This window comes from Adiantum capillus-veneris, chromosome 7 (genome assembly GCF_014529385.1).
Source record: "Adiantum capillus-veneris isolate H3 chromosome 7, ASM1452938v2, whole genome shotgun sequence".
NCBI classification, from domain to species: domain Eukaryota; kingdom Viridiplantae; phylum Streptophyta; class Polypodiopsida; order Polypodiales; family Pteridaceae; genus Adiantum; species Adiantum capillus-veneris.
The window spans coordinates 155,886,532-155,908,733 of NC_140937.1; the positions used below are offsets into that span (position 1 = coordinate 155,886,532).

The 22,202-nt window shown below is 42.0% G+C and overlaps 1 protein-coding gene across 1 annotated transcript; it reads right to left on the reverse strand.

Moving 5' to 3' along the window:
* Positions 1-2,394: 2,394 nt before the first annotated feature.
* On the reverse strand, positions 2,395-6,072 carry LOC147454882 (uncharacterized). Its single transcript, XM_086516701.1, has 7 exons — positions 5,120-6,072; positions 4,740-4,956; positions 4,572-4,640; positions 4,115-4,492; positions 3,355-3,925; positions 3,164-3,245; positions 2,395-2,916 (listed from the first exon to the last, which is right to left on the reverse strand). The coding sequence occupies exons 1-7, from the start codon at positions 5,639-5,641 to the stop codon at positions 2,674-2,676; spliced, it is 2,082 nt and encodes a 693-aa protein (XP_086372827.1). The 5' UTR covers positions 5,642-6,072; the 3' UTR covers positions 2,395-2,673.
* Between the last annotated feature and the right edge of the window lie 16,130 nt (positions 6,073-22,202).

Genomic DNA, 22,202 nt, shown 5'->3' on the forward strand with positions numbered 1-22,202 from the left:
CAAGTGATTTAAAAAACAGAGTCATCAGCATACTTCATGATGAGTTTCCCGTTCCAACACGGGATCAACGCTTCAATGAAGACCTAATGAAGATTCGAATGCGCGAATACTGCAAACACAAGCGTTCCAAAGTGCAAAAAGCAATCAAGAATGGGTGGAACAGGCCAGATTGGTTGGCCAAAGAAGATTGGAAGAATGCGAAGAAAGCAGCGCGCGAGAATCCCGACAAGTGGAAGCAACAAAAGGATGCAGCCAGAGCGCGAGTAGAGGCAGGGAGCTCGCACCACTTGGGGAGCGGTGGATGGGCATCATTTGAGGCCGATTTTGTAAGTGTTTTCACATTGCTCTTTATGTTCGATAGTTTAGGGTTTATGAGTTTTTTAATTCTAACATAATGAAATCTTTGTATGTTTTGACAGTGGTCGATGACAGGACGTGATCCCACACCGTACGAGCGTGAGTACGCAGGCAGGAAGGGCTTAAACGCCCTGATGGACATTCTCAGTTCTCGCGGCGGCATGGTTAGTATTAGGGTTTACTCTTTTTTATTTTTTGTATTGTTTTATAAATGTCGTTATATGTTTATACTTACTGAAAGCTGTCTTATTGTCTTTTTTTGCAGAATCCAACAGATACGCCGCTTGGACGCGATGAGACGTCTGACTAAACGACGTCAGTTTAGCCGTAGCTAGATAGCATTAGTTTAGGGTTTCTCATAACTTATGTATCATGAGACGGATTTTATACGTCTTTTTGAACCATGTATATTATTACATTTGTCACCGCAGTTCCTTTTGCCAATCAATTCTTTATGCCTATGATGTTGTACAATTGTCATTATTACATTTTCCAATCAATTCATTTTGCCTATGATGTGTACAATTGTCAATTTTGCAAAGAATGCGTCTTGTGGGTGACTATTTTGGGTCTATTATCTACCCTTGCACTTTTTTTAAAAAGTGAATCAAGTACAATATGGTTGATGGGTGAATGCCCTGCCACCAAAAAAAAATTCTCTTGGGCGTCGCTATTTATGGCTCTGTAGCGTCGCTATGAGCGTTGCTATAGTCTGCAGTGTAAGCGTCGCTATAAGCGTCGCTATGAGCGTCTCTATATAGCGACGCTCGTAGCGACGGTTTTAGCGACGCCGGGGGTTATAAAAACCCAATGTATTTCCGTCGCTAACAGCGTCACAAGAGCACACAACCTCTTGTAGTGGTGGGTGCCAAATACAAGTAGGTATGTATAAGTATGTGTTTTGTATCCATGCAATTTTCCTTGGTTGTGTGTGTGCACACTTGTATGTACGTACGCGTGTGTTTTTCTGTCCATGTATCTATGTATGTATGTTTTTTTTTTGGGGGGGAAGGGGGGCAGTAAGCTTAATTGCTTGAGATTGACCTATTTGCTTTGGTTGCTATCCACATGCTCAAAATGAGCTCATGGTTGTTGCAAAATACATTTGACTGCTAATATCCTTTGTATAAGTGTCGCTATGAATTCTACCAAATCCTTTTGCAACAACTAGCTTCTTGAGGGTCCAACAAGAAATAACTTCTTTTTTGTATCTTCCCTTTCTTGCTCTAGACTTTCCCACTATTATGTTTACAACCAACTCTCTTAATATAAGTATATGGGACTATCCAAGAGTGGAGGAAGAGCATTGTTTGCCTCCCGTGTTTTATTACAATCTATGTTAACAACCTATCTATTAATGAACGGTTGGTTGCTCATGGTAGGGCCTCTGCATGAGCCTATGATGTGCATTCTTTGATTTGTTTTAATATAAAAAGCTCACTAGTGAGCATTGCTATAAGCAAAACAAAAACATAGACTTTTCTTCAGAGGTACAACTCAAATTTTGAAAGACACTGCTAGGCATTGAACTTAGGTCTCTATGCACCCGCATATCTGCCTTAACCACTAGGTTATGACCCGGTTGACAATTCACATAGACTCTTAAATTAAGCTTGATTTAAAATATTCTATGTTTCGGTGGCACTCTAGTATGCTTTACAACACTCCACACTCTCTATCCCTAATTGCTCACTCTATCCCAAGGACCAAGGGGATTGGTCACACTAATACATTCTTTTCAAATTAATCTATAGCCTTATTGATCAAATTTTTGAAAAGTGCAATCATATCTTATCTCTCTATCCCAAGGACAAAGGAGATTGGTCACACTAATACATTCTTTTCAAACTAATCCATAACCTTATTGATCAAATTTTTGAATAGTGCAATCATATATTATCTCTGGTTTCTTTTGCTTATAGAAGCGGCAAACCAAAGGGGACAGTCAACTATGACCAAAAGTTATTGCTCCTTCGCATGGAAGGCCTTGAGATTTTATCGTTTATTGAAACTAGAATAAAAAGCAATCTTAAGACATAGAGTTACTTATTACAAATTTCGGATTATGACTTTGTTTTTGTATAGAATTCCATAAAAGTTGTTCACCTCGAATAAATGAAAGCCTCCATGGGTTAGGACGATGGGTTAGTGAGAAAAAAAACATTATCTACATAATGGTTAGAAGTTAGGATGTGATTTCAAAAGACTTTGTGGTCATGCTCCTTTGCAGATGGTGGCATCCATTTTCACCACTAAGGACGTTCTAGTAAGTGTTTCAAATTTTACATCAATAAATTAAAATGCAACACATGTATGCTAGGAAAAGGAGAGGTTTGAAGTGGGCTTGATTTTTGTGCTCAAGCTACACATGACATTGAAGGTGGAAGAAGGAAGGTGGCCACTTTTGCGAATTTGGCTTGCACGCATTGCCACACGTGTGAGTTGCTCGGCTTTTTGTGCTTCTGCAACACCTTGCATCTCCTGAGCTCGCCTTTGTGCTGCCCCCAACCTCCCCATTATCTTCTCCCTACCTTCAAATCTCATCTTCTGGAGCTTTACCTACATTATTATTATAAAAAGCACAAAAATAACTTTTATTATTTGATGAAATGTCCCTTCCAATACACTTATTAGTGGTAGTTAGTGCTGTGTTGCAATACTTCAAACTCTTCAAATAATTCAAGGAAAATGGTGACTTAACAAAACATAAAAGTGTCTCAAGACATAAAAGTGCCCCATAATTACCAACCTAGTGTTAAATTAAACATGCATCGTGACAAACCATGGACACTTGCAAGGGATTCACCTCAAGTTTTCGTAACTCTGCATCTGCTTCCGCACGTTGGAGGCTCTCCCAAGCCTCAATCTTAGCTTGTTCTCTCTTAAACCTGCAAGATACAAGGGTTTTGGGCATAAGGGGGTTTCTCACCTCTCTTGTTTTGAAGGTATCTTTTTAAGCAGGCAAGGCAGAGATTATTAAAAGGAAAAAGAACATACTTTGCAAGGTGCTTAGCTCGTTCCACGTCCTCCCAGGCAGAGACTCTAGCCTCCAGCATGTTCACTTTCATTCCTTGTTGTTGTTGATGAGCTGGCCGCTGCTCCAGGAACTGCACCTTCGTAGGACTCTCCTCCTCTGCAAAGAGCAACCAAGTGGAGGAGGTGCCGAGCGGCAGGTCACGCGCCAGCCTCAGCTTCTCCAGATGACAACTCTCCAGCTCCACCAAGTTGAGCTTCCCGTTGTAATTGGGCTGGCGGGGATTTTGTGCGTTTCTGTTTCCCCTTTCCTTGGTGCATGAGACCGACCTCCTAGCGGGTGTATTGTGCCTGGGAGGCGACGTTTTCTGCGTCGAGGGCCCTTGGTCGACGTATACAGCAGCTTGCCTCTCGACCGCGTTTGCCTTCTCGGGATCATCCGTGGTGCTACTCAAAATTGCACCTTCCTCAGCTTCCGGCGAGTCGCACCTGCTCCATTGCGCTGGCGTGCTTTGTGTTGCAATGTCTCTTTTTATGTCCTTCCTGAGCTCGGTGCCGGCTTCTTTCATGAAGCCGTTAACTGGGATATGCTTGTCTGCAATGCGATGTGGAACATTGAGGAAAGTAATGGCCGGGGATCGAGCCCCGTGGGCCCCACAAACTCTCTCTCTCTCTCTCTCAAGACTCTCACACACACACACACACACACACACACACATAACGTCAGTTACGTCACACACTCTAGATTGTACACACGCATTCACACACTTTGTACGACTCTTACCCTGCGTACAAGTCGGTTCGAACAGCAACTTCCGAGCTTGTACTTGACATGAACCAGCTTTTGCAAGGCCGTGCGGGTCGACGGCGTTGGAGAAGGGCGGCTGACGCAGCGGAGGAGCAGAAGCCGCTGAGGCGGCGGTGGGGGATGTAAGCCACCTCTCCGCGTCATCCCACTTGTAGGAAGTCGACACCCTCCCACCTTCAAATAATTTACTCTCATCTTCCACAGCCGCAGCTGTATGATCATGGTGATGATGCCCCCCGGCTGCTGATCTCATGCAGCTGCTCCTCCTGTTCACTGAGCCCCTCCTGTTCTCATCTTGCACTGTCCTGCCATTCGAGCCCGATCTCGGCCTTGGATCGCGCATGTTTCCAACGTCTGCAAATTAGTGTTCGTTGTTAGCAATTAGATCTCTATCCAACCGGGCCGAATTATTTTAGTAAAGAGAAAGTTATACTTGGTCTGCTGCAGTACTCTGCAGACGGAAAGAAGTCGATGACACTATCCTCATCATCTTCTTGTCCATCTAAAAATTGGGTTTTTATACCATCATAATTAGAGTCGCAACCGTAATTGCATCCGAGGTAATTTAATACAAAACGGACGGTGGAAAAAGTGGTTTCACCTCTAGTCGTGCTGCTGTAATTAATGGAGAGTCTCTCTTCCTCGGAGCTGGCGGCCGCGGCAGCTTGAATATTCTCTTGATTAAGATGTTCTGTGCTGCCTGCTTGTCGACTGTATTGATGATAAACCCGTGACAGTGGGTAATTACGCGCGGTAAAAGGTGGATCCTCTGGGAGATTCAACCATTCGATTCTTTTAGGGGGCCATGTCTTCTTCACCTGCGCGGGGCAGAGAGAGAGAGAGAGAGAGAGAGAGAGAGAGAGAGAGAGAGAGAGAAGTTAAACACTGTTTAAACACATCATAACACAGGCGGGTGATGTGATTAAGATTAATTCTAGTTAAGTGGGCATGTGATTTGGAGTAATTCTCCACAGTAATTACCACGTGGGGTTGCAGCTCATGCGATTTCCGGAATGCTTGCTGGACTCTCTCACTGAGCAGGCCTGCGTAGTCAGTAGCTGATTCTGGTAAGGTCTGAGAATCATGATGAGTTGAGGGCTCAGCTGTAGCGGGAGGATATTGATGACAATAGTAGTGACGAGAGCTGAGAGGATGATGATGCGTGGAGCTGGCCGAGGGGTGCTCCATGCTGGCGGACCCTGAGGATGGGTTGCTCCCTTGCATCATCATCATGTTGTGGCCGCCTATCACTGACACGGGGCTGTCCGCCCCTCCCCATGACTGCTTATTGCCAGTAGTTCTCTCATTCTGCCCCAGCTCATCCAGCTGCTCCACGACGTTCTCTCCACAACCACTGCTGCTGCCGCTCTTGATTACCGGCCATTTACGGGTAATTAGTGCTGATGGAGCAGCGGCGCCTGGCCGGCGGAACTGTAGGCCATGAATGGTATGAATCTGATCGTCTTGAAATAATTCCAGCTGCTTGTGGGCGTTTCGACTCATCTTGAGCTACTGTCTGCGGAATAGAGTGCTTGTATTGTCTAGATTAGCTTAATTGTTATGGTGCAGGTACTCAATGCTTAGAGCATCATCGTAATGGTTTAGGCAACTAGTTGGCATGAAGTGCTGTTTGAGGGAAGGAAGAGAGCTAAAATTGTGTGTGTGTGTGTGTGTGTGAGAGAGAGAGAGAGAGAGAGAGAGAGAGAGGTGGAGGAGGGGGGGTTGAGTACTATCAGCAGAAAAGCAGGCAAGAAAAAGTGGCCAACAGAAACGTAGCGAGAGCGAGAGGGTGGTACCGTGGAGGTAGCTCTCCTCGCTGTAGCTGACTGCGTTGTATATTGCGGTGCACGCACCAAACCTCAAGATCATCGCCTAAAGAAAAGTGTTAACGTGTAGGGCAAACATGACATAGAGTGCCCGTATGTCCAAACTTTAAATTGTAGTGCTGTTTAATCGGGGCTTCAACCTAGTACCGATCAGGGCTAAGGGGGAGGTCCAACACTTGAAGCGCCAAAGGTTACACTTTAAAGGAATCAAAGGATGCTTTACAGCGGCAGCTTTAGGCATTCATGGTCACCTAGTTTTTGAGACTCTAGTTTAGGGAGCCTATTCACAAGGAAGGAAGGAACCAGAGAAAGTGAGTCGAATGTACTACTGCCTAGCCTACTACTTTTGGTCTCTCTGACTCTAGTCTCTCCTCCTCTTGTGGGTGTGGCACCAGGCACACCACTTAATTGTATGCAAGTCATTCAAAGCCATCCTGCCTCAATATACATCTAGGCTTTAGCCATTTTTGTCACATGGCCCTAAGCTGGTCGTAAATTGCTAATGCTCCAAGCCTCCAGACCAAAAGTATTGCTCCTTTCACCGTCATTCCTCATTGTTTCCCTCATAATTTATGCCCTTTTATTAAGACGACGTGCATATATTTTTAGGCATCTTCAAAGGCTAATACAGACATAGACAAACTTTCATCAAAGGCCACCTTTCCTTGTTGTTATCCCCAATAATAAATAGGATGACGATGCCCCTTCTCATCTTTTATGGGGTGATTAGGCATTGGACCAATGTTCAGAGAAATTCAATCTCACAAACATATCTTTGTATTAATCTCGTGCACATTGGACCAATAAATTTCTAATTTTCTAATATGTTATGACATGCTTATGGCATTAGCCACTCATTAGTGTGAGTAGATTGGTCCAATGTGCATGAGAGTGCTATCAAGTGCTTGAAGTGCATCCTTAGCTAACTATAAAGACACCAAGTTCCCTCGTATATGTTCGTAATGAAGGGCGGCTATGGTTTTCAAAGGTCAGAAGCCTTTGGGAGTGTGTTGAAGGGTTAGCCAAAGCAAGGGAAGTGGGCAAAGGAGTGGATTCATGACATGTTAAAGTTAGAAAAAGGATGCTACCTTCAAAAGTCTCTCCTGAATTCATTCTGGATCCCAACATTTTTTCATGGGACCAACATTAATGTAGTGTAAAAGGGGTCCGAGATGCCTCTTAGAGTCTCTCAAATGTTAACTAGAAGGGGGAATGGGACATAAAGTCTAAACCTTGGTGACCAAGGCATGAATGGCTGGAGTATCTTTTTCATCGATAATAGCATGCGCACAAGTGAGGGATCAATTTTGGCTATGTAGGATTGATTTGTGGTTAGTGTAACAAGCCCAACTAATTACTCGATCCTAGCGCTCTACTCTCTTATTTCATTTACACACATAATTGCACATACAAAAATCTCTACTATGCTTAGTTATGTACACAAAAATCTATGAAAATGTTATGGTGAATGAGCAACCACGTATTGGTTCAAAGATAGGCTTCATAAATCTGGCCCTCAAATAGTGCCAATATCTCTTTCTCTTCCTTATCAATACATGTGCATATGTGTGATCCATCTAGAAATTTGTATTTGCAAATTGTTACTCTCTCTCTCTCTCTATTTGTGTGTGTGTGTGTGTGTGTGTGTGTGTGTATATATATATATATATATATATATATATATATATATATATATATTCCTCTCTCTCTCTCTCTCTCTCTCTCTCTCTCTCTCTCTCTCTCTCTTTCATTTGTCAAGATTGCATCCATCATGTGTTTTTGTGTGCCTGTTATGTGTATGCACGCTTGCTAGAAGATTCTTATTTGGAAAAATTCCACAAAGATTCCTAATTTTTTTGAAGAGAGGATGCTAGTAAAGAGGCAAAGATGCAAGATAGATGTTGTTGAGTAAAGACTAAAGCTGAACATCACATTGATTTTTTTTGTTTTAATTACTTTTGGCCATTACGACTAATATTTATGAAATCGTCGAACTATAATTTCAAGACCACAATTGTATTTTGTTGCAATTCTTTGAACTTTGCCGAGGAGGTTGAGAAGTGAGTCTAGATTCAAAAGAAGGTTTATACCTTTTTTGCGACCAATTTAGTTTTGGGCCCATGATAGTCCAAATGCTTAAAAAATCTAATAATTTATCTTTGAGGAGAGAACTTAGTTTAGAGCTATCTTGTTGCAAAACTATGTACAGAGCTTGGAGGAAGCTTTTATTGTAGTCTATGTGAGTCAATGACATTCTCAATATGATTTGCTCTTGCCATCTCATGCTATTAATACTCGAATTGATAAGTCTCTTATTGTGATTTGACTGTTTGATCTATGTCCAATTTTGGATGGTCCAAATAAACATCTTTATTTTGTACCTGCATAAAACATATCAAATATCGATTGCATTAATTTGGATAGTGTACAAGAAGAATAATAATAAACTTTGAAATTAACGACATACTTGAAATCACATAATTTGAAGCACAAAGGAAATTTCCAAATGAGTTTTATGTACAAATGAGGGTTTGTTGTGCCATATTTGTATTTGTATTTGTACTTCATAAGTTTGATCACTCTAACTCTACAACAACCAAAACCAAATTAAATAAATCAATACCTCAAAACGATTATTACAATATTCATTAACTATACTTATCGCTTATAAAGATCCAATTGCTAAGTCGAATTGGTCACGAGAGATATGATGGTTTTCCAACAAACAACATCAAGTATTGAACTTTGCGTGCCTCTCTCGGTACTTGACCATGTATCTAGTAGAACGGGTAAGAGTGACAACTCCAATTAAATCGACGTATTATATGGTGTCACTTAAGCAAAATCACCGTTTCGTATGATTTCTTAATAATTTGATCGAAATAACAAAGAAAAAAGAAGTTTGACCCAAAAGCAATTAGTTTATTGACTAAGATGGATGTGGAGATGAATTTTGAAAATGAAGTAAGCCAGTTGAGTGTGCTCAAGGGGGTGAACAATGCTCCCCCGCTACAATTGCATATAATCAAGCATCTGATGGCTCAAATCCCCACACCTTCCACTTCTCATTTAAAAGGATGCAGTGTAGCGTCAATTCGTGGTCAACAGGTGCATAGTGCTTCTACTTTGCATCAAGCATTTGACAAGCAATGGTTGCTTGAGCTACATCTCAATTAGTGGACTCAAGCTTTTGTCGCTTGTGGAATCCCCTTTAATGTAATCCGTAAATTTATCTTCAAGGATGCTTTGATGAGCATAGTGAAGAAAGGATTTGTGGCACATGACTACAACAAGATGCACACATAATATTTAGATAAAGTGAAAGCTTCATCATAGGGAATTTTGAAGCGTATAGTCCTTGAGTACGTACCATAGTATGGATGTATAATTGCTCTTGATGGATGGATGAATTGTAAAAAACCCTTGATATATGTGATGCTAATTTGTATGAGGGGATCTGTTTTCATTGAAGCACTTGATACATCCTTGCAAAAAAAAGCAGTTTTCTAGCAAGCATCTATGAGCGTGCAATTTGAAAAGCTAGGGGCCCCAAAAATGTTACTGCCATTGTCACAGATAATTCATCTAATCACAAAGGTACTGTAGGGCATGCAGTAAAAAACAAGTACCTTAAGCTTACATGGGTTCCATGTGCTACCCACTTTTTGAATTTTCTTCGCAAAGACTTTGGAAAAATTTCATCAATGAGACATACTTTAATAGACGCTAATCACGCCGTCAAGTTCATTAGAGAGCATGCTTTTACTTATGCTCTATTTATAACTAAATCGCTCGGTAAGAATTTACAAATCTTTTGTGAAACACGGTTTGAAATTGCATACTACGTTCTTGAAACATTGCAGCACGTTAAGATAGCCCTTTGTGAAACAATCGCAAACAAAAGATGGGATATTTGGATTGACAAGTATCCCCGCTAGCCCGCAGCCACCAAGTGCTTTCAGCTTGTGAACTCTCCAGTATTTTGGAGGAATGTGAAAAAAAATGTCACTGTTATAGATCCTTTCGTGCATCTAGCGTGCTTAGTTGATAAAGATGCGTTCATATTTGGGCGGGTCTATTGATACATGCATGAGGCTATTTGCAAGCTTGAGGAGAGTATATCCTTTGCAGCACAAGAGAAAACATGATGGTATCTTTTGCTAAGAAATGTTGGGATCAATTACACATCCCTGTACATGGGGAAAACTTTGTGTTGTATCCAAAGTTTCAAATGTACAATCAATATACTAATAATGAGGTTATCAATAACTTTAAGAAAGTGTGCGCACAATTATTAGGTGATACAAATGGCAGAGTAGCTTACATGCAGAAGAAAACTTACACCTACAAAGAAGGGATATTTGGGGATCCATGGCACATAAATGCAATCAAGACATTGAATACACCTTTTTGGTGGAAGGAATATGGCGAGAAAAAAGTGGAGCTACAACACGTGGCTATCAAAGTCTTGTGGCAGCCTTAAATGGAAGATGTGAGCAAAAATGGTCATCTTTAGCTTTTGTACACACTAAGAAAAGAAATTGATTGACTTCTAAATGGGATGCACATTGATTGACTCCTAAATGGACTCCTAAAAGAAATTGATTGACTCCTAAATGGGCTACACATTTAGTGTACGTCTTTTGCAATATGTGACTAATACACAAGCCGGCAAGGATAGCTACATGAGCTACATAGCAAAGCTTTGAATGGTTTCGGACCCACAAAGCAATTGCAGGAGGTGAAGCCCACTTTGTTGATGAAATTAAATGGGATCTAGAAGGTGTGGACCTAGACCGTTTAGATATGGAGCCGGGGGCGGGTGTCCACTTACAAGAGATCACCCATATTACATGCATTCAAAGGGTATTTAAAAAAACCTCTATACTTACATGCTCTGAGGTAACCCTTCTCTAAATGTAATGCTTTAAATTTTTTTCAATCCCAATAAAAATCCCCTTCTTTTGGACTCATGTTTTACTATACTCAAATTTTTAGGACTTGTTTGGGGTCTTCTTGGGCCCTTTAATTTGCCCCAAGCCTAATGACATTGTTTAAGTAGTGGAGCAATAGGAGGAATCCATGTGGATAAAAAATGTTGGGTTTGTCAACCCCTAATTTCTAGGGGTCAAACTTGGAGTGTAGGCTTTTCTTTTTTGTAAATGGATATGAAATGTCATAAAATCTAATATCTAATCAACCCAAATGATTTTTTCATTTTAAACTGATCATTTAATTTGGGAGAATAAACGGGAACAAGGGTTAGAATATAGACATGTGCTTATGGATCTGTCTCAACATGGGGCCAAGGTTAAAAGGGGTCCAAATGAGAGATGGTATGTTAAAAAGAAATACTACCTAATGGAGCTTAAAGACCGTAGGGTTAGCTTCATTAAAGAACTCCAAAAGTTAGTGTTCAAAAGTCCTTTGACCTTAAGCAAGTTAGGGCTGACCTTGAGGTGGGTATCCTACCCAAGCATGAGGTGCTTGTTGGTTTGCTAAGTATTAGTGGGAACCTTACCCAAAAGCTTGAGCCATGTCTCACATGGTTAAATGACTAAAGTTCTTGAAGTATTTAATTCAAAGATAACTCTCACGAAGCATAACGTTTCCATGCTTGATTGACTAAGTCCTTGAAGTATTCAATAAGCATACCATGAGGTACTTGTTGGCTTGCTAAGTGTCAACCAAATGAATTGATAAGCATAAAAGACATATGTTCAAATGATCCTCCACAAGTGGCCCTCATGATGTGTTTGAATGCTATTGGATAGGTTTTAAAGGGGTTCAATGATAATTTAGATACATAATTAAGTTCTTTCTCTCAAAGAGGAAAAAGAGGACACATGTCCAAACGAAATAATAAAATAATACGAGAGAGAGAGAGAGAGAGAGAGAGAGGGTATACTCTCCCACACACACACACACACACACATTCTCTCATTGTGTGGAGTGCAAAATTCAAGAGCTCTATCTCCTTCTCCAAGCTTGTTGAGAAGTGGAGAGCCTACACCAACACTCTTGGCTATGGAATGCAAATCCAACCAAGAGCTATGCTTCGATGCTTAAGCTTGCCATATTCTTCATCTTCATTACTATGCTATTATGATATGCTAAGCAAGAAGAGTGATGATAAGTGAGGAACTATTTCTTTCTCCTATGGATGATTCTTCTTCCTCTTCTCTACCCTCATTCCCCGCTATAGCTCTCTCCACCTTGGAAGGTGTTTGAGGCTTTGGGACTGAGGCTTGGGATAGTTAATGCTTTTTATAAAGTTTATGTTAAGCTCGTGATGGAAAGCTTCTCATAGCATCACCAAGGTCACAAGGAACAATACAAAATATTGTATTGTAACAAGTCTCTCTTGATGGGAGAATCTATAATACAAACACCTTTTGAAGGGGGGACCGAAATCCAGTCCTCAACTATTATCATATTCTCTAATACTCTCTCTCTCTTGCAAAAGTATTGTTTCATGCCAAGTTAATTAAGTACTATGTTTATGTTGCTACCATCAATTAAGTTCACCCTCCATGTTCTCAAAGTAATCTCACAAAAATGCTCACTCTAATTCTCTTAATTCTACTATTCTAAAAGTTCATAGGCCATTTCCATTACATTGATATCAGAGCATTTGGTTTATCTTTTCTTACTTAAGAAGAGAGGTCCTTAAGTAGCCTATAAATGGTTGATTTTGTTAATTATATTAGGGTAAGTGGGACTGGGATCTATTATGGGTTTTGTTGAGCCCACTATGTGGGATATGGTGCACACCTAAGGAGCTTTGGTCTTAATAATGGGGTATTTTTAGGCTTCCCTATGGCTTTACCATTATTGAGTCATAAGAATTCTGAAAGGAGCTATGCCTTGGCAATTCTACTATGTTAGACCCACCCCACTACTCTCTATAATTAACCAATTCGAGCCGTGGGTGTAGATACTTAATTGCTTATTTTCAAAGGCTAAGAGGAGTAGCAACTAAGGTTTTGAGTTGCCATAGAGTACACTAAGTAAACACATAAGTATAATTAGCATGGATGACAATAACCAAGAGAGTAGAATGAACATTGATAACTTTGATTTTGCACATGAAGGTGCTAATGATGATGCCCCAATGTTTATCAATTATCTTATTACTAGGTTGCATTAAGCCATGGGCAACCCTACTTTGCAAGCCGAAGTTACTCAACAACTTCGTGCTTATGGGATTTCCCTTCCTCTCCAAGAGGAGAGAGAGCTTAGGAGGCCTCTTGATGAGACCCCCAAAATAAGACTCTCTCCCATATGAGAGGAGGAATCCAGAGAACAAGAAATTAATGAATCCCTAAGTTCCTCTGAAGATGTGGCTCCACGAAGACAGCAGTCTAGACGATCGCCAACTTCTCCCATGAGGAAACGATCAACCCACAGTCCTTCTCCTTGTCACTCCAAAAGGGAAGAGAGGAAACAAAAATAGAAAAGGTCAAGAAAGAGGTCACCCTCTTCTCTTTCTTCTTCACCTTCTTCCTCTCCCAATGAAAGCTATGGCTATTCTCCTAGAGAATACAAGAGGGGAGGACATCACAAATCATACCCTGCATGGCGAAGATCACAAAAGCTCAAGAAGTTCAAAGAGGGAGAAAAGAATATCTCTTTTCTCACCTATGATGGCACCTTTGGTGCCACCAACAAAGTATTGGCCTTCATCCAACAATTTGATGCGGCCTTTGGAGATGAGGGCTTCACGAAGTCCTCCAAGCTACACTACATAGCTATGCACTTTCAAAAATCGGCTCGTCAATGGTGGCTAGCCTTCGTGGCAACGGTGAAACCCCAAAGGCATGGAAAACTCTACGAGTTTCCATCATCAAGCAATTCCTTCTTGCAAGCGATGCAAATGACAAAGTACCTATTGAATGGTGCAGTTTGAAGCTTCTCTCACCACAAATATGTGGACAAGTTTTGGGATTTACATCTCAAGGCTACTATCTTCCAAAAGATAGACTTTGTCGAGCAAAAGCAATAGTTTTGTGTGGGATTACTTGAAGAAATGGCTGAGTATGTCAACTCCCAATGGCCTGGTTCTATCACCGAAGTAACCCACCACACCATGGTTGCTTCCTCCATCAATTTCCAACAAGGGGCTAGACGGAATGTCAAATTACCCATGGAAAACAAAGACAAAAATGATGCAAAGGGAAAAACCAATGCCCAAAATTCTTCCCAAGGCACTTCTTACAACAACAACAATAGGTCCAAGGAGAAGGGAGTTTACAAAGGTAAAAACAAACTCTCTCATGAAGAGCTTGAAGCTTTTCGCAAGGACTATAACCATAAGTGTAAGTGTGGGGAGCAAGGACATGGCTATCGTTCTTGCCCCAAGAAAAATGTTTGCAATGAGACTCCAAGGGCTTCCACCATCGAAGCTCCAAAAGTGGATGCTCATTACAAAGGATCATCTCTCTCCTATGCTTGGGGAAAAGTAAGGGAGCATGATGCCTTCATCTTGTTTGACCCTGGCTCTATTCACAACTTCATATCAACGGAGTTGGCCACCAAGGTGGGCATTCAAGCTTTTGAGATGGGAGATATTATAACTGATGACACAGCTTTCAAGGGACAACAAGCCTCCATTACTCCCTTGATTGGGAAGTTGAGGCTTCATGTACAAAGCTATGTCGGCAAAGAAGAATTTTTTTAATCTCTCCTCTCCAACATGAGGATGTTATCCTTGGGGCACCATGGTTCAACCACATGGCTGCCAACATGAAGTTCCCTCAAAGAAGAATCTATTTGATCACCTACAGAGAAAAGAGCATGTACATAGATGCTAATGATTTGGGTAAAACCATATCCCTGGTAAATACCCTTGCTTTTGATAAGTCAATGAAAAGCTCCATTTTTGCGTATATGATTTTTGTCAGATAATCTGTAAATTATTATAATGTTTTCACAAAAAGAAATAAAGGGAATCAAGAGGAATTAGACTTGTCTACTTTTCTAAATGGATTCCAAGATGTTTTCATCGATGATATCCCTATGGACTTATCTCCAAAACGAGGGGATGATGACCATCGAATTGAGCTCCTACCAGGAAGCTCACCGCCTAACAAGCCTCCTTATCGAGTATCCAGCACTAAACCATATCACTATCAAAGACAGATTTCATGTGCCTCGGGTAGAAGATCTATTTGATAAGCTACAAGGCTCTACCTACTTTAGTAGGATTCACCTTAAAAGTGGCTATCATCAAATAAGGATAGTGGAGGAAGATATCCTAAAGAACGCGTTTCGTACTACGTTTGATCTTTATGAATATCTAGTCATGCCTTTTGGCTTGACCAATGCATTTGCCACATTCAATCGTTCGATGGAGAAAATATTTAGACCCTATCGCAAGTTCACTGGAGTGTCTCACTACAAGAGTTTGTGTGCTCTTGTGACGCTGTTAGCGACGGAAATACAATGGGTTTTTATAACCCCCGGCGTCGCTAAAACCGTCGCTACGAGCGTCACTACGAGAGCGTCGCTATGAGCGTCACTATAGGCGTCACTATATGCGTCGCTATATTGCGACGCTCATAGCGAAGCCCATAGCGACGCATATAGCGACGTTTACACAGAAGACTATAGCGACGCTCATAGCGACGCTTATAGCGACGCTTATAGCGACGCTCATAGCGACGCTTATAGCGACGCCCGAGAGAATTTCAATGCCCTACCACCCATCAACCATATTGTACTTGATTCACTTTTTTAAAAAAGTGCAAGGATAGATAATAGACCCAAAATAGTCACCCACAAGACGCATTGTTTGCAAAATTGACAATTGTACACATCATAGGCAAAATGAATTGATTGGCAAATGTAATAATGACAATTGTACAACATCATAGGCATAAAGAATTGATTGGCAAAAGGAACTGCGGTGACAAATGTAATAATATACATGGTTCAAAAAGACGTATAAAATCCTTCTCATGATACATAAGCTATGAGAAACCCTAAACTAATGCTATCTAGCTACGGCTAAACTGACGTCGTCTAGTCAGACGTCTCATCGTGTCCAAGCGGCGTATCTGTCGGATTCTGCAAAAAAAGACAATAAGACAGCTTTCAGTAAGTATAAACATATAACGACATTTATAAAACAATACAAAAAATAAAAAAGAGTAAACCCTAATACTAACCATGCCGCCGCGAGAATTGAGAATGTCCATCAGGGCGTTTAAGCCCTTCTTGCCTGCGTACTCGCGCTCGTACGGTGTGGGATCACGTCCTGTCATCGACCACTGTCAAAACATACAAAGATTTCATTATGTTAGAACTAAAAAACTCATAAACCCTAAACTATCGAACATAAAGAGCAATGTGAAAACACTTACAAAATCGGCCTCAAATGATGCCCATCCACCGCTCCCCAAGTGGTGCGAGCTCCCTGCCTCTACTCGCGCTCTGGCTGCATCCTTTTGTTGCTTCCACTTGTCGGGATTCTCGCGCGCTGCTTTCTTCGCATTCTTCCAATCTTCTTTGGCCAGCCAATCTGGCCTGTTCCACCCATTCTTGATTGCTTTTTGCACTTCGGAACGCTTGTGTTTGCAGTATTCGCGCATTCGAATCTTCATCAGGTCTTCATTGAAGCGCTGATCCCGTGTTGGAACGGGAAACTCATCATGAAGTATGCTGATGACTCTGTTTTTTAAATCACTTGGTACTTCACTCCATTTGTTTACTATGTAGTGTCTAAACAGCTGAGAGCAAAGACCACGCATGCGCGAGATCACCTTCTTGCCGTCATCATCCATGATGATGCCGCCGCTGATGTCGACGGAGTAAGGCAAGCCCTCTGGCCGGTGACGCGTGAACCTGGGTGTCCCGGCAGGGGTCTCTAGCGGCGTGTCGATGGGGGTACAGACGTCAGGTGTCTCCACCGGCGTCTGGGCCCCGAAGCGAGGAGTGTCGAGTGGAGTGGCTCCTGGCGGAGTAGGTAGAGGTGTGTAGCTTCTAGGAACAGTCAACCGTGCAAAACCTGGCGTAGATGGCGATGTTGTGGCTGGTGTGGGGGCGGGCAAAGAAGGGGAGGGTAAAGAGCCTCGTCGAACACGAGGCGGTGTGGAGGCATCGGTGGCGGAATCCCCACAACAACCGCCACCGCCACCACTAGAGGGCCGGTGTCTAGACGAGTGTGAAGCTCGTCTCGTCGACGCCGAAGCTTCGGAGCGCGCCGAATGCTCCGAAAGAGAGGGAGATGCGGATGGAGTAGGAACGCGCGATGATGCGCCAGAGCGATGACGCTCCACGTACCACTGTCTCTGCTGCGGTGACAAAGAAGAAAGAAACTCCTCATCATCCATACCTGCATTAAACACACGAATATTTAAACTTAATATTGAATGAATAGAGTAGACAATGACGCAAAGACCATTAAATACAATGACGTAATGACGCATATAAATACAATGACGCAATGAATTGAGTGATAGAAGAGGCAAGTCGAAAACTCAGAATTTTCAATCAAAAGATGTGAGCGCGAGTAGAAAAGAGCGTTATACACCATGGAAGGTACTTAGAGAGCCAGAGATTTTACAACACGGAGCAAAATTGTTCAAATACAATATTTGTGGCTTTAAGAGATCTCTCTCTCATCCTCGCATAACTCAGCATAACTTTCTATATCTATATAGATCTCTCCGTTTAAACACATATCCTCTGTTTCATTTTGTAGCTCCTCTGCATGCACCCCATATAGAGTAGTAGCATCTTGATGCTCGTCTGGCACCACCGCAGCGGCTTCTGATTGAGCATCTTCTCTGATCTCCTCCATTGATGCCGTTGTGATTGGCACATGGTAGCCTTCATACGTCCTTGCACTACGAGGGGCTACCTCTATGACGTACCACCAGTTTGATGTAGACTTTGTAGGATGAAATATTACCTGCCAGAGCCACATAACTTACATGAGAGCTTTCAAGCACATAACTTGTAAAAGGGGGATGTTAACTATTTACATACTTACTTGTTCACAATGCTCGGGTAGTACGAAAGTGTCTCTTAGGTCAGTCCATTTCTTAGTAGAATCCACCTCAAGAAAACCAGACTCTCCTCTACGCACAGTAGCGTTGCGACCCTCCATGATTATCTTGAACCATTGCACGTCGAACAAGTCGACAAAAAATCCTCTGTAATCGATCCTCAAAATCTCTTGCAGCGTGCTGAAGTAAGTGAGTTCCGCCACCACAGGATCTGCATCAGAGGAACGTCGTCGACTAGACTGTTCAAATTTTGCCATGATTCCACAATCTTGAGTAAAACGCTTTTTGTCGATTCGTTCCACCCTAAAATTTCGACCTTTACACCATGCTGCTGTGTATGACTTATACTACAACGAACAAAGATTATGAGTGGCCGTTCAAACGTTTATAAATAAAGTCACTTGCTAGTCGTACATTGCAAACTTACCTTGGTCGCGCAACCCCAAGAGTACTCCCACTCTTCTTCAGTCACTTCGTCACCGCATTGTTGTGCGCTTTTCAATTGGTTGTGAAACCATCTTAACCTCATGAAGGTTGGTAGGCTCTCCAGAACCGCTGGATAGTGCATCGGTGGTCGTCTTCCCCGTCTCCACTCGATTCGTGCCCTTTGTCGCTCTTGCTTTGCATCCTCATATTGTGAAATCCACTTTTGCATCACTGGATTGTGAAGCATGCAAAATCGGTTGATTTTAGCCTCTAGATCTTCCGTCATCTTCTTCTCAACACCGAGATTGCACATGACAATCCCAGATATGCGCTCATCATCTATGGTTCGCCATAGCGTGTCCCGGGATTTATCAAATCCGTCTAGCCACTCTCCAATGTAGACTAGGGACTCTGATACCAACCAACCTTCTGCCATGATACCCTCCGGACGTGCCTTTTGACACACATATCCCTTAAGCGTTTTCATGAAACGCTCTAAGAAGAACATCCATCTGGAATGAACTGTGCCAGCTATTTCCACCTCATCAACTATGTGAACAAGAAGATGCACCTGAATGGTTAGCATTGTAGTAGGAAAATGTTTCTCAAACATGCACACAAGCTCCACAGCATTTAGTTTGGCGAATGGTATGGAGTCTACGTTGATCTCCTTTTGTGAGATCCATTGCACCAGCTTTGCAAGTTTGTAGATTGTGTTACGGATGTCGAGAGACAAACATCCCTCAATGGCAACCGGTAAAATAAACTATAAAGTATGTGCAGCAATGATATTAAAGTCTACATTTTATGCAATGATATTAAAGTCCACTATGAACGTACCTGACACATTTTATGCCAATCGTGTGACTTCAAACCGGTAAGCTTTCCTTCTTTAGTAAAAAATGTTCGGAGCGAGTGCATTACGCCAGTGGGGGTCCGCAAAGATCGAATGGTCTCTTTTACTTTGCGTTCTTGGGCTCCTGTGAAAATCCATGGTGCTTTAGGGAGTTTTATCGATCCATCAGACGCTGTTTGCGGCCAATATTGCTCCATACGATCCACATTTCTAAAGTCAACTCTGGCTCCCAAACTATCTTTCTTGCCGGTCAAATGGTCCCATAGTAGATTACCCACATTCTTGAATATGTGCATTGGATCGAGCAAGTGATTGATCATGAGTCGGGGCCAGTATGGTAACTCGTACCATAGAGATAGTCTCTTCATCCCTGGAGGCAATCCGTCATCGCACATCTCCTTCTGCTCTAACCATGCTTGTGCAGACATCCTTGGTGGCTCTCTTCCCAAAAAGCCGTCGCGTAACACATGATTCTCTGGAAGATACGCTTGATGACCTTCGTAGATTTGCTTCTTCAGTGAGGGTGCCCTACGTGCATTCAGTCTAGGTCCACATGTGACACATGCTCTGTATCCGCTTGTTTGAAGCCCTGCATGTATACACATGATAATAGATCAACTATGGGAAAAAACAAGATTTACAGTGTCTGAGTGAGGAGTGTCAATAGATCACCTGAGCATTCTGTTAGCCCGGGATAGTCATGCATGGTCCACATTAGAATGCCTCTGATCAAAGCATTCCGTCGTCCTATGTGTCGGCTCATATCCACCACCTCTATGCCAATCCACAATTTCTTGCTTCATCTCGAGAATCTGGCATCACATTGTCAGCTGGTAGTATGTGCTCTTTCAGCAATCTACACAACATAAAAATATGATACAGTCGTGTAAAAATCTATCAGATCATTATACATTTAGAGTTCTATTAAAGTAAACTAATTGTAATAGATCACCTGAAAAGCGTTGTGACGCTAGTGTCACTCCATCCAAACTTTGCCTGCATGTTGAGAAGAACCAGGAGTGATTTCAATCTAGACATACGTGCTCCATTATACAATGGCGTATCGGCTTCACTTTTCATATCATCATAGATAAGCCTTTCTGAATCCATGATCGTCTCGATCATTTCATCAATCTCGGGCTCAAACATTGCCTCGTTGGGAATGTGCTCTACATGATCATCCCCCGAGTTGTCAGAGGCTACATCTTGTGGCCTCACATATGCTGCTTGACCAAAGCGCCTGCGAACACGTCTATTGGGTTGCAAGATTGCTGCTTGTTGGCCAGCGTCAGAGTCCGACGAGTTATAATTGGCAACAACTCGATCTATAATAGATGGATCGAACTCGCCAAATTCGTGAACGTGCTGCAAAGAAACACGTCTTGTCCGTCGCACAGCATGCTTGCATTGATTACAAGGACATAAGACCCTCGTTGAGAGATAGGTGTTTCGGTTGGACGGTCCCACATCCTCGTCGCTACTCATAATGAGGATAAAAAACTTATAACCTGGACAACAAATTTAATATTCTATTGGCATTCTTCGTCTTATCTCTCTCTCTCTCTCTCTCTCTCTCTCTCTCTCTCTCTCTCTCTCTTTACCTCACATTCTCTAGTCATGTCCAATCCCCGCACACCTCGGTCTAGAGGTGCACGGAGATCAGAACCACCGGGTTATAATATCTTCTTTATTGGTCAATACCTATATTTGTGGGTACAAGAAATCTACACACCCACGTCTACATGATACTGCATGTAGTGGACAAAACCCCTTTGCCTCTTCTCTAGCTGTAGCACTTCACAGCATCTTAACATCTTTTCATAGTAGATCTTTTCACTGTTCGTCTAACTCTAAACCCTAAACCGTAAGTAATTCTTGCGTGGACTCGATCTAACGTAAATAAGCATAAATCTAAATAAACGTAAATCTAACTAAAAATAAAGCTAAATCTAATTTAACGTAAGTCTAATGACTAGAGGTTGTCTAGATGGTCATTGTGTCGGGGATGTAGTGACTCTTGCCGCCCTGAAGATCCACCTTCTTCCCTATCTTCTGAAGACATTTCACCAGTACTTTTGGATCGACGGAGCCCACCATGAGTGAAGGCAGCAATACCCTATATTCCATTGAGGGCTTTCTTCACCCGCTTCATGCAGGCATCGCAGTCTATGGAGACCTAAATCTAATCTAATATAACGTAAATCTAAATCTAGCTTAAATAAACGTAAATCTAGTTAAAAATAAACCTAAATCTAATTTAATGTAAGTCTACATATAACCTAATCTTTAACGTCTTTTAAGATAGTTTCCTACGACGTTATAACTCTCTTCTTCTTGTGTGTGTACGCGTGTGTGGATGTGTGTGCCAATAAAAAGAGATAAATGGTATAACCTTTCTATCACCCATGCCAAGTATGATAGATTGATTATGCCATTTCCCTCTTGAATAATAGGTCTTGAGTTCAATTCCTCGTCGGCTAGATCTTTAGGTCTTTTAATTTTAATTAGTTTCCTACGACGTTAAATTAGTTTCTCTCTCTTTCTCTCTCAATGTGTGTGCGTTTTTTTGGATCGTATGCATGTTTTCTCTCTCTTTTCCTCTCTCAATGTGTGCGTTTTTTGTTTATGCATGTTCTCTCTCTCTTTTCCTCTCTCAATGCGTGCGTTTTTTGTTTATGCATGCTCTCTCTCTTTTTTTCTCTCTCAATGTGTGTGTGCATTCTTTGTTTATGTATGTGTGTGTGCGTTTTTGTTTTTGTTTGTACTCTCTCTCTCTCTCTCTCTCTCTCTCTCTCTCTCTCAAAAACACTATGTGTGTGTGTGTATGTGCGTGTGTGAGAGAGAGAGAGAGGGAGAGAGAAAGAGGGGAAGGGAACATGAGAATGAGGAGAGGGAAGGAGCATACCTGGCTCTCCTTCCTCTCCTCGTGTGTGTGTGTGTGTCTG

What these genes read in the sequence shown, in the direction of transcription:
- LOC147454882 (XM_086516701.1), bottom strand. Translation starts at nt 5,641, where the DNA reads ATGAGTCGAAACGCCCACAAGCAGCTGGAATTATTTCAAGACGATCAG. An exon ending in ATGAGCTGCAACCCCACGTG is followed by an intron (nt 4,957 to 5,119) that starts GTAATTACTGTG and finishes TGCCCCGCGCAG; the next exon opens with GTGAAGAAGACATGGCCCCC. An exon ending in TTACAGCAGCACGACTAGAG is followed by an intron (nt 4,641 to 4,739) that starts GTGAAACCACTT and finishes CCCAATTTTTAG; the next exon opens with ATGGACAAGAAGATGATGAG.